At 42.0% G+C, this 12,087-nt stretch overlaps 1 protein-coding gene across 9 annotated transcripts in view; it reads right to left on the bottom strand.

The window, feature by feature from the left end:
• ralgapa1 (Ral GTPase activating protein catalytic subunit alpha 1) overlaps positions 1-12,087 on the bottom strand; it is a 68,040-nt gene that overhangs the window by 43,038 nt on the left and 12,915 nt on the right. For 5 of the 9 annotated variants that reach the window (XM_081603194.1, XM_081603193.1, XM_081603197.1 and 2 more), the window contains one exon: positions 5,733-5,936. The exons of 2 other annotated variants lie outside the window; for them this stretch is intronic. In XM_081603194.1, coding sequence (XP_081459320.1) covers positions 5,733-5,936 — 204 coding nt within the window. Of the gene's footprint in view, positions 1-4,169; positions 5,937-12,087 lie in introns of all 9 variants that reach the window. 2 more of the 9 variants (XM_008399828.3, XM_081603192.1) reach the window with 1 other exon arrangement.

Here is a 12,087-nt window from a genome sequence, read left to right as displayed (position 1 = left end):
GATCTCGTTCTTTCGGTCATGACCCAAAGCTCATGACCATAGATGAGGGTGGGAACGTAGATCGACCGGTAAATCGAGAGCTTCGCTTTTTGGCTCAGCTCTCTCTTCACCACGACGGACCGGTACAGCGCCCGCTTCACAGTAGACGCTGCCCCAATCCGCCTGTCGATCTCCCGCTCCCTTCTTCCCTCATTCGTGAACAAGATCCCCAGATACTTAAACTCCTCCACTTGAGGCAGGACGACCCCCCTGACCCGGAGAAGGCACTCTACCCTTTTCCGGCTCAAGACCATGGCCTCGGATTTGGAGGCACTGAGCCTCATCCCGGCCGCTTCACACTCGGCTGCGAACCGCTCCAGTGAGAGCTGCAGATCACGTTCCGATGAAGCCATCATCCGCAAAAAGCAGAGATGCGATCCTAAGGCCACCAAAACGGATCCCCTCAACACCTCGGCTGCGCCTAGAAATTCTGTCCATAAAAGTAATGAACAGAATCGGTGACAAAGGGCAGCCTTGGCGGAGTCCAACTCTCACCGGAAACGAGCCCGACTTACTGCCGGCAATGCGGACCAGACTCTGACACCGGTCATACAGGGACCTGACAGCCCGTATCAAAGGGCCCGGTACCCCATACTCCCGGAGTACCCCCCACAGGGCCCCCCGAGGGACACGGTCGAACGCCTTCTCCAAGTCCACAAAACACATGTAGACTGGTTGGGCGAACTCCCATGCACCCTCTAGGACCCCGCTGAGGGTGTAGAGCTGGTCCAGTGTTCCACGACCAGGACGAAAACCACACTGCTCTTCCTGAATCCGAGGTTCGACTATCCGACGGACCCTCCTCTCCAGGACCCCTGAATAGACCTTACCAGGGAGGCTTAAGAGTGTGATCCCCCTGTAATTGGAGCACACCCTCCGGTCCCCCTTTTTAAACAGGGGGACCACCACCCCAGTCTGCCAGTCCAGGGGAACTGCCCCCGATGTCCATGCGATATTGCAGAGTCGCGTTAGCCAACACAACCCCGCAACATCCAGAGCCTTAAGGAACTCCGGGCGGATCTCATCCACCCCCGGGGCCCTGCCACCGTACTTTCAAAGTACTGCCATCTACTGGATCCTAATATCTATACCTCAAATTCTCATAATGATCCCAGTATTATTTAAAAAAAAACAAAAAATCTTCTTTTTCCCCCTCAATGCTATTTAACTGGTCAACAACATTTTCAAATTTCAATTCCCTATTAAAACCTAATTCCGTTTTAATGGGCGCTTTCTTCTTTCATTTCCAATTTTGACTTCCAATGACTCACTTCCTGCTAAAGAGCCCCCTGGTGGTTGAAGAAAAATCCACATATAAGCCACATGGTTCAAAGCTTAGGAAAAAAGTAGCGGCTTATAGTTCGGAAAATACGGTATATGAAAAAAAATCTAAATGCTCTCTGGTATTGTTCAGGGGGCAGGACCAAATGTGGAGGCGGGCCGGATTCGGCCCGCGGGCCGTAGTTTGGGGACCACTGATCTATAGGTTTAAATATCCTATTATTTCAAGTTGACTGGTTTAAAAACAAGTGGAATTATTTTGGGTTGTGCGTTTCAGATATGTGAATGAGTTCATTAATTTCAGAAAGTCAGGCTTTATGTGTTGAAAACTAGAACATTCCAGTTACAAATGATTTTCCATACTTTAGTTAACTTTGTTGCAAATGCCAGGAACTTTTTAAGACTGTGGAGAAACGGTGAATAGCACAGGATTGGTTGTGTCAGCCACCACTATCAGCTTCATCTGAGGCCAATAAGTTGTGAGATTTATGGATGGTTATTCTCGACATTTCCTTCAGATGCATAACAGCAGCAGATTATTAAGCAATGTAAATTTACATTAAAATATCACAACACTCATAAACTGAATCTGTTTCTCCTAATTGTGAGAGCAGTCCTGATGTACTTTGGGGATTCTTGAGGATTGTTAAATAAACAAAAAGCCAAAACAGCAGGCGCACCACATCTCAGATAAGCAATGCAGGAGTTAAACTGAATCATGCACAAAAAGTAAAAGAGAGAGTATCACTTAGTCAAACAAGTAGCAAACCAGAGGTCTAATATTAGTGCAGTTACGATTCTTTGGCTTATGATGCTATTAGCTTGAATGCAACGAAAGCTATTGGGGGGAGGGGGGTGAGTGTAAAAGCAAGAAGTGATTAAAATTTCAAGATTGTTCTGGAGTAAATCTGCCACCTTCTTTGCAGATCAAATCTATCTCATGGATCTATGGCTGCTTCCAGGCCAATAACAGGAAGGAATTTAGTCAATAAAGTTTTCAGCTACTCAACGCAAAGTGTCAGGATTTCCTTTATAGCCACCAGACTGGCTTTAAAATACCACAGCCGCTCAAAAACATTAAACTGTGAAGCCTTGCGGGTTTAATCTTACCTCTGTCTGCAATGTGACGCAACACGAAACAAATCCAAACTAAGTTCTGCACACAAGTAGCCTGTTGCAACTGCAAAGAGATTACCCCAGAGCAGCATGTTAGAAGTCAAGATCTGCAGAGTATTCAACTGTAATGGTTATTTGCCATTGAGTGAATGAAATATGATTTTATGGAAAAATATATTTCCTCACATATACGTCTTTGATCTTTATATGCTTGTCCAAACAATATGAATTATGTCAATAATACCTGAGAAATCACAAAAACCAACATAAAATGGGTCCTGTGAAATTAAAGTACAACTGTAAAACCTTCACAACTAAAATCAAACTTTGTGTGTATACTCTAGAAATCAACAGATCAATTTCCCCCCCCCCCAATAATTATAACTGAAAGATTATTTCATTAATGTTGATCCCTTAGTCTAATAGGACAATTATGGTAAATAAACAAAGTCTTCAATTGTTAACAGCCAAAGTGGATTTAGGTTAAATGCAATAATTTAATTTTACCTAAATATTTCTTCTGACTGGAAATAATAATAATTTTAGGGAGTGGTCCAGTATGCACTCTGCTGTTTAAATTTGTATGACTATTAGTTTAAGTAATCTTAGAAATTGGTAAAGATCTGATTATTTTTATTAGGCTTTATTAAAAACCCTAGCCCTGAAAGAGAATGAGCTTTAACCATGAGTGTAGCTTTAAAAAACAAACAAGTAAATTTGCTGTCAGTGAATTCATGCAAGGAAACAACCTCTATTTCAACACTGCTGTTAAAATAGCTCAGGATGCCACAGCATCACTTCATTTACCTGTGTTACAAATAAGTTGACAAAACAAAAGAAAAAGTGGCAATTGTTGAGAAGCAAAAAACAAAAAACAGGTTGAGAAAAGGATATGTAGCAGCAGCTCCACATCAAGACAGATTCAAATGATGAATCTCTGTGCTCTTGTAAAACATTTTTACCAAACTTTCACTCAGGATGAGAATCAACAGAAATATTTGTAATGGTGGTTAAATAGTAACCATTAGCGTAATATTTGGGCAAATAACCATTTCAGCAAACTATTTCTTCCTTACTGAATTAAGTTCACCATGCCACTGGTTATTCTCGAAAGGTCCTGTGCTGCCATCTAGTGGAGTGGAAATGTATAGCCTATTTTCCTACTCAATATTCATTGTCCTACAGCAAACAAGGGTCTGAAGCTGGAACATCCAGCTAAACATCCAACATCATTCTCAATTGTAGTTAGTTTTAGTTTTGTTGATATTTTAAACTTTTTTTCCAGACAGTAGATTGTCGTTTTCTTCTAGTTTCCAGGGAAGAAGTAAAAGAGACTCAAAGAGGCCGCATGCAAAAGTCGAGGAGAGGGAGGAGAAGACGGGGAAGGAGGTGCAAAGGTTAAAATCCCGAAGCCCTTAAAAAAGAGAGGACAGGAGGAGGGATGGAGCTTCTGGTCTACAGAAACAAGTGACAGGCGGTGGAAGGACGTGGAGTCCTCGAAAGGAGGCAGGCTGGAGGAGGGGGGGCTACGTTCAAGAGTAAAACATCAACAGGGAGTTTCAGGTTCAGTCCAAGAGCAAGATGATGAGTTTCAGCCAAAAATATCATTCCATCATAACAAACCAGTTAAAAACAGCCAAAAAGGAAAGAGAATGGCTGGTGTTTGTGTGTTGGTGAACATTTCTCTCCACTGTTTTGTCTTCTCTGAGCACTTCGTTCGCCTCAATCCTCACCTGGCGTTGTCGTCTTTCTTCCAAAGTAGCCCAGGACGTGGGAGTAGAGATCCTTTAGCGAGGCGTCGCCCGAGCTGGCCCTCGTCTGTCGCTGCGGCGATGACCCCTGGGATGACCCCTGGCCTCTGGGCCGAGGTTTGGAGGACAGGGCGTGGACAACGGTCTTATACATGCCACCGAGAAGAGCGCCCTGGTGGTGTCGTGAGGTAGTGATGCCGGGCTCCTGGGAGCGAGAGCGGCAGACTCTGGACCGCAGGGCAGAGCGTCCCAAACGTCCTCGCACTCCTGAGGAACTTGACGAACCCTCGGAGTTGACCTCTGGGCCTAGACTGGACCCGGTACAGGACCCTGGGAGCTGCTTCTCCCCTCCTGTCACCAGTCTGTCTGCAGAGGAATCTCTGCTGCCTGCAGGAGCTCCGGGCAACAACTTCTCGTTTGCTCGTGTTTTATGGCCAGCTCCGTTCCCTGGGCCAAACTTACCTGGACTTTCTGCTCCTAGCTTTCCCCCTGAGCCCACCGCAGCTCTGGCCGTCCTCTCCCCAGCCGAGTGGCTGTGAGTGTGGAAATGACTGAGTCGACGCAACCTGGCTCTCCAGTGGGCCTCCTTGTTCTCCAAGGGGTTGTGGAACTGGACGGACTCAGTGGAGGGCCGGAAGCTGACATGGACCCCGGTGGACTGATGCCGCTTGATGCCACTGCGAGACATTTTTAACTTAGCAGGGTCGGAGGTTTGAGGAGTTGATGATTCAGTGTTAGGTTCGGCTGTGATTGAATTCTGTCTAATCAACCGCGCCCTCTCTTTTGATTCTCCTTTATCTCGTTTCTCTTCTCCTATCTCACCCCACGAGTCAAGTTTCCCTTCATGTCCTGCTCCAGCTGTTTCTTTCTCCTCAGAGTTTCTCTCTAAGCTAGTGCTCCCTTTAACACTGGGAGATGGCCATTCACACTGTAGCTCCAAACACTCGTAGATACTGCGCTGCTCTGCCTCACTCTCCTCTGTGGAGTCCACACTCCTGTGCCTTACTGATTTACTTACCTGCCTGTCCTCATTTACCACCCGCTTCTCCTCCTCTAACTGGGATCTAGCTTCCCTGCTTTGCTCCTGTGCAGGTAAAGCCACAAAACTTTCTAATAGATGACCAGCACCTCCTGCCTCTTTGACCTCGTCTTTCTTTTCGCCTCCTTTCTGAATGAGGTAGTCTCTGATGGACGAGAATAAATCGTCCTCTTCGGCTTCACGCCCCACTTCCCCCTCATCTGCATCAATTTGCTTTTCAGATGAAAAAGCGAAGGCGGAATCCCAGTCGCTCACCCAGTCAGAGCTAGAGCCGTGGCTTCCGGAGCCGGCTCGGAACCAGGACTGGTTATAAACACTAGCATCATCCTGTGGTTCTGAGGACAAGGAAACACCATTGGAGAGGGTGAAAGGTGTGGGATATGGGGATGTGAGGGGTTGTGAGAGAGGCGGAGTTGTGTGGCTGTTGGCTGCAAGTGAGGAGGTAGTTGTGGAGTGGTGGTGCGGAGGATTCAGGAAGGACATGGGATCCCGCTGGGTGTCTTCACCTTTGACCCGCTCGGCGATGAAGGGCTCCATGATGTCAGAGGCGCTGCTACTCCGGGCAAGGGAGGATGGCGCCGGGGTGTCCAGGTCACAAGCTCCCCCCTGGAAGACCTCGGAACAGGTGGTGGGTGGGGTCTCGTCGCTCTGTGATGAGTGCCGCATTCGTGAGGTGCGGGACGTCAGAGTGATGGGGGGGTCCTCGAGATCTGGTGATTAGAGGGTGATGAAACCAGAGACCATGAGATCCCTGGAATAAGTGTGGAAGTGCTTAACACATAGAACCCACTGTGACATGCATTTAATATGTAATTGCAGTGCTGTGGAAGACTCCTTATCCTGCTTTACTGTCAGTCCTAATCAATTGTGTGTGTATGTATGTATATATATATATAGCAACAAGATGATGGCTCACCACATAAATTAACTTTTAGTGTATCACAACACACGATAAAAATAACTATCATATCTAAAATGTGAGTTTCTTTTGTTTTTTGCTTTCAATTTTTGTCAGAGGAAATATGCGAAAAAGTGTTAAACCCCTCCTAACTTGCTTTGTTTTTTGCTTCCAGAGAGACTTTCTTGTAATATTTCAAAGTGGCCTTAGTCAATAATTTGACATTTACAACTGTAACTATGGTGCTATGAATCCTGGATGACCACCAGAGGCGGTGCTTCAAGCCCTGAATGATCAGTCTTGCGCATGCGTAGGTCGATCTAGGTGACCCGCGTGACTCTATATAGTTACATGACACCTGCCGCTCAATTCCTCAACCTTTTCGCAAGATGCAAGGATTCAGAGGATCTAAGCATTCTGGTGGTCATCCAGGATTCATAGAACCGTAGTTACAGTTGTAACTTTGTTCCATTTCATCCCTACTGACCACCAGAGGCGGCGCTTCAAGCACTGGATGACTTATGTCAACAAAGTCACGAGGAATCTGCAACATTCAAGGGACAACCACTACAACACCTACCTCAGTGATGTTCATGGATGCTGCTCCAGGACTCCCTGAAGGGGATGGGGCAGAGCCACATTCACCTTGTAAAACCGAGTGTGAGCATACCCAATAGTTGATGATACCACACAAGAGGTAGCGCCACGCCAAGCCTAATTTCCAGGACCATGCTTAATATACTGTCAATCCACTGGGGCGATGGCCAAGCAATCATGGAGAGGAAAGAGGCAGTGCTCATGAAAATGGTCTCCTGTGAGGGAGTCACACTGCTATCTCCATGTTCACCTGCAGGCCAGGCGACCCACATGATCGATCACTAGCTGAATGTCAAGGACAGCTTGGTCCTGTGTTGCTGCACAAATGAGCCATTTGTCCAGATATGGGAGGATTCTCAACCCTTGCGGCAGCAGAGGAGAGAGGGCCACTGTGACGCATCGGGTGAACACCCTGGGAGACAGCGAAAGTCTGAACGGGAGGACCCTGAACTGGACATGCTTATTTTGGAAACTAAACGAAGAACCTGCCAATGGGACGAAGCAATCGGGACATGAAGTGGAAGTGAACCAATGGCCTGCAACAACTTCCTGGTGGTGAGCATATGAGCAGAAACACTAACGGCCTTTGATTTATATAAGCCACAACACACAATCAAGGAATTAATCATTGGAGATTCTTGGCTGATCAAAATGGGGCATCTGCTTTACTGCTTTTTTAAATTCTCAATATCTCAGTCAGTTTAAATATTAATTGTAGGAAACATGGACTTTCTTTTTTTTTAGTTTTCTTTAAAAAAAAATGTTGTCCCTTTGATTGTAATGTATGTAGAACAAAAGTTACGCCTTTGTGTACACTTAAGACATTCCATTGACTCCCATTATAACCACATATTTTCAGTGGACAGTTGTCTAAGCATTTTAAAATTTTACCTGAAAACCAAACTAATCTAAGCTTCTGCCTTCTAAATAAAGAAATATATGTTTAGGTGTGATGGCCCCCTAATATTACCACAGGGCCCACTCCTTTATTTCATCAAGTTTCAATGGGAAAATGGCTCTTTTACCTTCCAAAATGCATAACAATGAAAATATTGAACACCACAAAAATAGTCCTGGTGCATTGGTAGTGATATAAAGGAAAGTGTGAATGTGATTGAGAAAATATTTTATCCATATGTGTGTGTGTGTGATTTGATGAATCAAAGTCAAGTGGCCTCTTTTGTATTTTCTCTATCACAGGAGAGGCTGATGTGTGACATAGCATGTTTATCTTTGGATAAATCTTAAGTTGTTGAAAAGATTCAATGCAGTGGAAAAAAATAAATATTGAATTTTCATTGCGCTTTTATAAGACGTATCGTTTTAGGTCACAAAGGTAAAAAAAAATGCATAAACATCAATATTGATATTAATTTTTGATCTGGTGAAAGATGAAACATCCACACTCCATTTTGATGTTTATTTTTGAAAAATATATTGAATATTTTGGGTTTTTCTCCTTCAAAAATATGGATTGTTTTGGGGGGATCAAACAGGCATGAAACAGGAAATATTGAAAAAAAAAAAGAAATGAAAAGCTTTATATATGTGGGTATGTCTGAAGCTGCTGAAAACATTAAATTAAGTTAAAGTGAAGAAAAAATAAATGTATATTTCTTATTACAGTTTGAAAAGATGCATCATTTTGAGTCAGGGGATAAAAGTGTCGGTTTTTGATTTTAACTCTTATTACTTCAAAAATAATACATAAAAATTAATGTTTTTAATTTTCAACTTGATTGAGGGTGAAAGGCCCCCAACTAAAATATTCTGCTTTCGAGTTTATTTTTGGAAAATATTGTAAATTTTGGATTCATCTCCTTCAAAAAAATAAAAATATCAAGCTTTTTAGAACAAAAGAGGCTTTAAAAAATAGAAAAAGAATTTACATGTGAAAAACGTGTATTTGGATAGGTCTGAAGCTGTTGAAAAGATTAATGCAGTGAAAGTGAAAAAAATAAATACTGAATTTGTATAGTAGTTTTATAAAGTGTACCATTTTGGGACAAAAGGGTGTTAAGTGTATAGTCAAATTAAAATTCCCCAAGGGTTAAAGCAAACAGTAAACTACTGCCCCAGAAAAGAAAAACAAAACGTATCAGTTACCGCAGCAACAACTGCAGATCTGCTAAAAAGCAAAAAATAGCTTGTGCAGCCCCTAGTGGGTGAAACTCACCTGCAGCTCCGACCATACCCGGTCATGAGGCTACTAGCAACAAGCAAGTGGTAAACACAGAAGGGACCAGCTTCACACAATCACACCTGCACTTAATACACCTGCGAACAAGAACTAAAGCGCCAGCTGTCATGTGACCATAAATGGGTCAGAGGAGATTTTGTTGTGATTAACACTCAACCTGTATATGCACAAGAATGATCATTCAGTGCTTGAGGCATCGCCTCTGGTGTTCAGTAGCGATGAAATAGAACTCCAGGTTTTGTGAATGCAAGTCAGACTTTTCTTTGGATTTCAGGCGCCCTTTATACTTCTCTAGTCTTTGAACCCGACCATGACAACAACATATTGTGTAGTTTTCATGTCAAAACAAAAAAGCAAACAAATGGAGAACAAAAGTTGGTAACACTTTATTTGAAGGGGGGTAAATAAGACTGACATGACACTGTCATAAACATGACATAACACGTCATGAACATGAATAACTCTTCATAAATATTTATGACTGTTGTCATAAAGCGTCATTCGGTAAATTATGACACTTTTAATACAAAGTTGACATTATTCAAAATGTCTTTGTTATGACAACTTGACATTAAGCAAGAAATCATTACTGATATAAATTTGTTCTAAAAGTATTATTGATTGCACTTTAAAAATTAGGAAACTTTATGTTATTAAAGGTAAAGTTTAAACAATAATGATTTCTTGGTTAGTGTCAAGTTGTCATAACAAAGACATTTTGAATAATGTCAACTTTGTATTAAAAGTGTCATAATTTACCGAATGATGCTTTATGACAACAGCCATAAATATTCATGAAGGCTTATTCATGTTCATGACAGGTGCAGGGCTTAAAGTAAAAAAAAATCCTGAGCCTGAAACTTATAGTTATGATAGAAATTAACTATGCCATTGCTATTGCCACAGTTTAATGAAAAGTATCTTTGAATAGTGCAAACAATTGCTTCTAACAATACAATTAACAAGCCAAACACTCAAACTTAAATAAGACTTCAGTACATTTCAACTCAAAACAAAATGTAAAATGACTGTGCCCTAAAGGTTTGCCTTACAGGCAAAAATCCCTCAACATTAAATAAGAGCCCTTTCAGTCAATGTTTTTGCAAGTAATTTAGAACCTGCAACATTACCAACTAAATCAGTGTTTCTCAACCTTTTTCAGACCAGCACCCCCATCCCATATCCAGGTCCATCACCGCCCCCCAATAAAGAATTTGTAGGCTACTTTGCACTGACTATTATTTTATTATTAATATTACTATCACTATTGTAGATGTTTTGATTTTTATGCTTGTTTCTGTATTTATCATAAAGATAATTTCCCAGAGAACAAAAAAGCAATGTGAATAGAAATTATTTTCACAGGTGTCTATGAAAAATTTTATGAACATTCAGCTTAAAATTTGTAGGCCTAACAGCAGCCTGTCAGAGTGGAAAAAATATTCTTGTTCTTTGCCATTTTTCACTTGTTAAATATTCCACAAAATTACCAGATAAATGATGTTCAACATGCCAGTTTAAACTTGGATATATTTGGAAAATGACTGAGCTCTGCAACATTAAAATATGGATAGAACTGTAACTACATTAATCATAGCTCTTCTTCTCTTCAGTGTTTCTGTCGGTTTCTGGTGGTGCAGCTCTGTGCTGCCTTCAGGAGAATGGGACATGAGAGTATCAACCATAAAATTTCACCCTTATGGCATTTATTGTGCAAACCGCTTTCAGTGGAAAAACAAAAGTTCCAGGTCCTTTTAATGCCATACAAATATGAGACAGAAACATGGATTATATCTTTATATAGACCTGTCTAGGGCTGCACAGTGGGGCAGTTGGTAGAACTGTTGCCTTGCAGCAAGAAGGTTCTGGGTTTGATTCCCAGCCCCGGTCTTTCTGCATGGAGTTTGCATGTTTTCCCTGTGCATGCGTGGGTTTTCTCTGGGTACTCAGGTTTCCTCCCACAGTCTAAAACATGACTGTCAGGTTAATTGGTCTCTCTAAATTCTCCCTAGGTGTGTGTGTGTGCATGGTTGTTTGTCCTGTGTGTCTCTGTGTTGCCCTGTGACATACTGGCGACCTGTCTAGGGTGAACCCCGCCTTTCGATCGGAACGTTAGCTGGAGATGGGCATGAGCAACCCTCCCGACCCCACTAAGGGACAAGGGTGTAAGAAAATGGATGGATGGATAGATGGATAGACCTGTCTATTAATTTATAGATTAATAGTTTTACTGGGCAGAAATTACAAAGAACAAATCTGGTTCTTAATCAAATCCTAATGAGTCAAATTGAAAGTGTCATGGAGTCATCAGCCTCATGACATTAACACTGACATGAAAAATAATATTGAAGAAATAAATATATCAAATCTAATTAAAAACATAAATAAGTGATCAGTTTTTAACTGTTATGGTCTGTAAGATATATTTATTCTCAGTACTAGATATGGTCTTAAACTCATGGCACTTCAACAATATATTGTACCTTTTATCTGGAAATAGTGTCTGTTTATTCTTGCCATACAGTCCTCTGTATTAATTATTGCTCGAAAGGTCTTGCCATACCAGTTTATTCCTCTGTATTTACTTTAGTTTCTTAGTTTATTCTTGCATTTTGTTCTTCATTGATTTCCATTTAGTTTCCTTTGATTAATATTATCCTCTCCTGGTTTATTGCTCTGTCCACTTTAGTTTCTTTCCTGTTGCTAGATTTATTTTATCGTTTATTGACCATCAGTAATCTTCACTCATTACCTGCTGCGCCACCTAATTGTCATGTGTTTCACATCATGTTTTGATTTTTCACCGTTTAGCGTCGGGTTCTCCGTTTTAATGCCATAATTCACATCTAGTTCGTCACTCCGTTTTATGTCCCGCTTCTCCTGTTTCAGAGTTTTGCGCAATGTGTGCCTCGGTTTTTTTTGTTTTTTTTACCCCGTATGGTGCAGGGTGGTCGGGAACCGTATCGATGGGGAAAAGGCAGACTGACATAAATCTTTTAAAACAACGGAAACAATTTCGGTATTCTGATTGTTGAAATTTAAAAGTTCTGTGGTACCGTTGTTCCATCACCCCCGTTTTATACCGGACCACTTACGGCTCCGGTGTTAACCCTATAAAATGAACGCTACGAAATACAGTTTTAGCAAGTTGCTCAAAGTCTATACT

The sequence above is a fragment of the Poecilia reticulata genome, chromosome 22, assembly GCF_904066995.2.
Source record: "Poecilia reticulata chromosome 22, P_reticulata-male-v2, whole genome shotgun sequence".
NCBI classification, from domain to species: Eukaryota; Metazoa; Chordata; class Actinopteri; order Cyprinodontiformes; family Poeciliidae; genus Poecilia; species Poecilia reticulata.
This window is presented reverse-complemented; position numbering and strand designations above follow the sequence as displayed.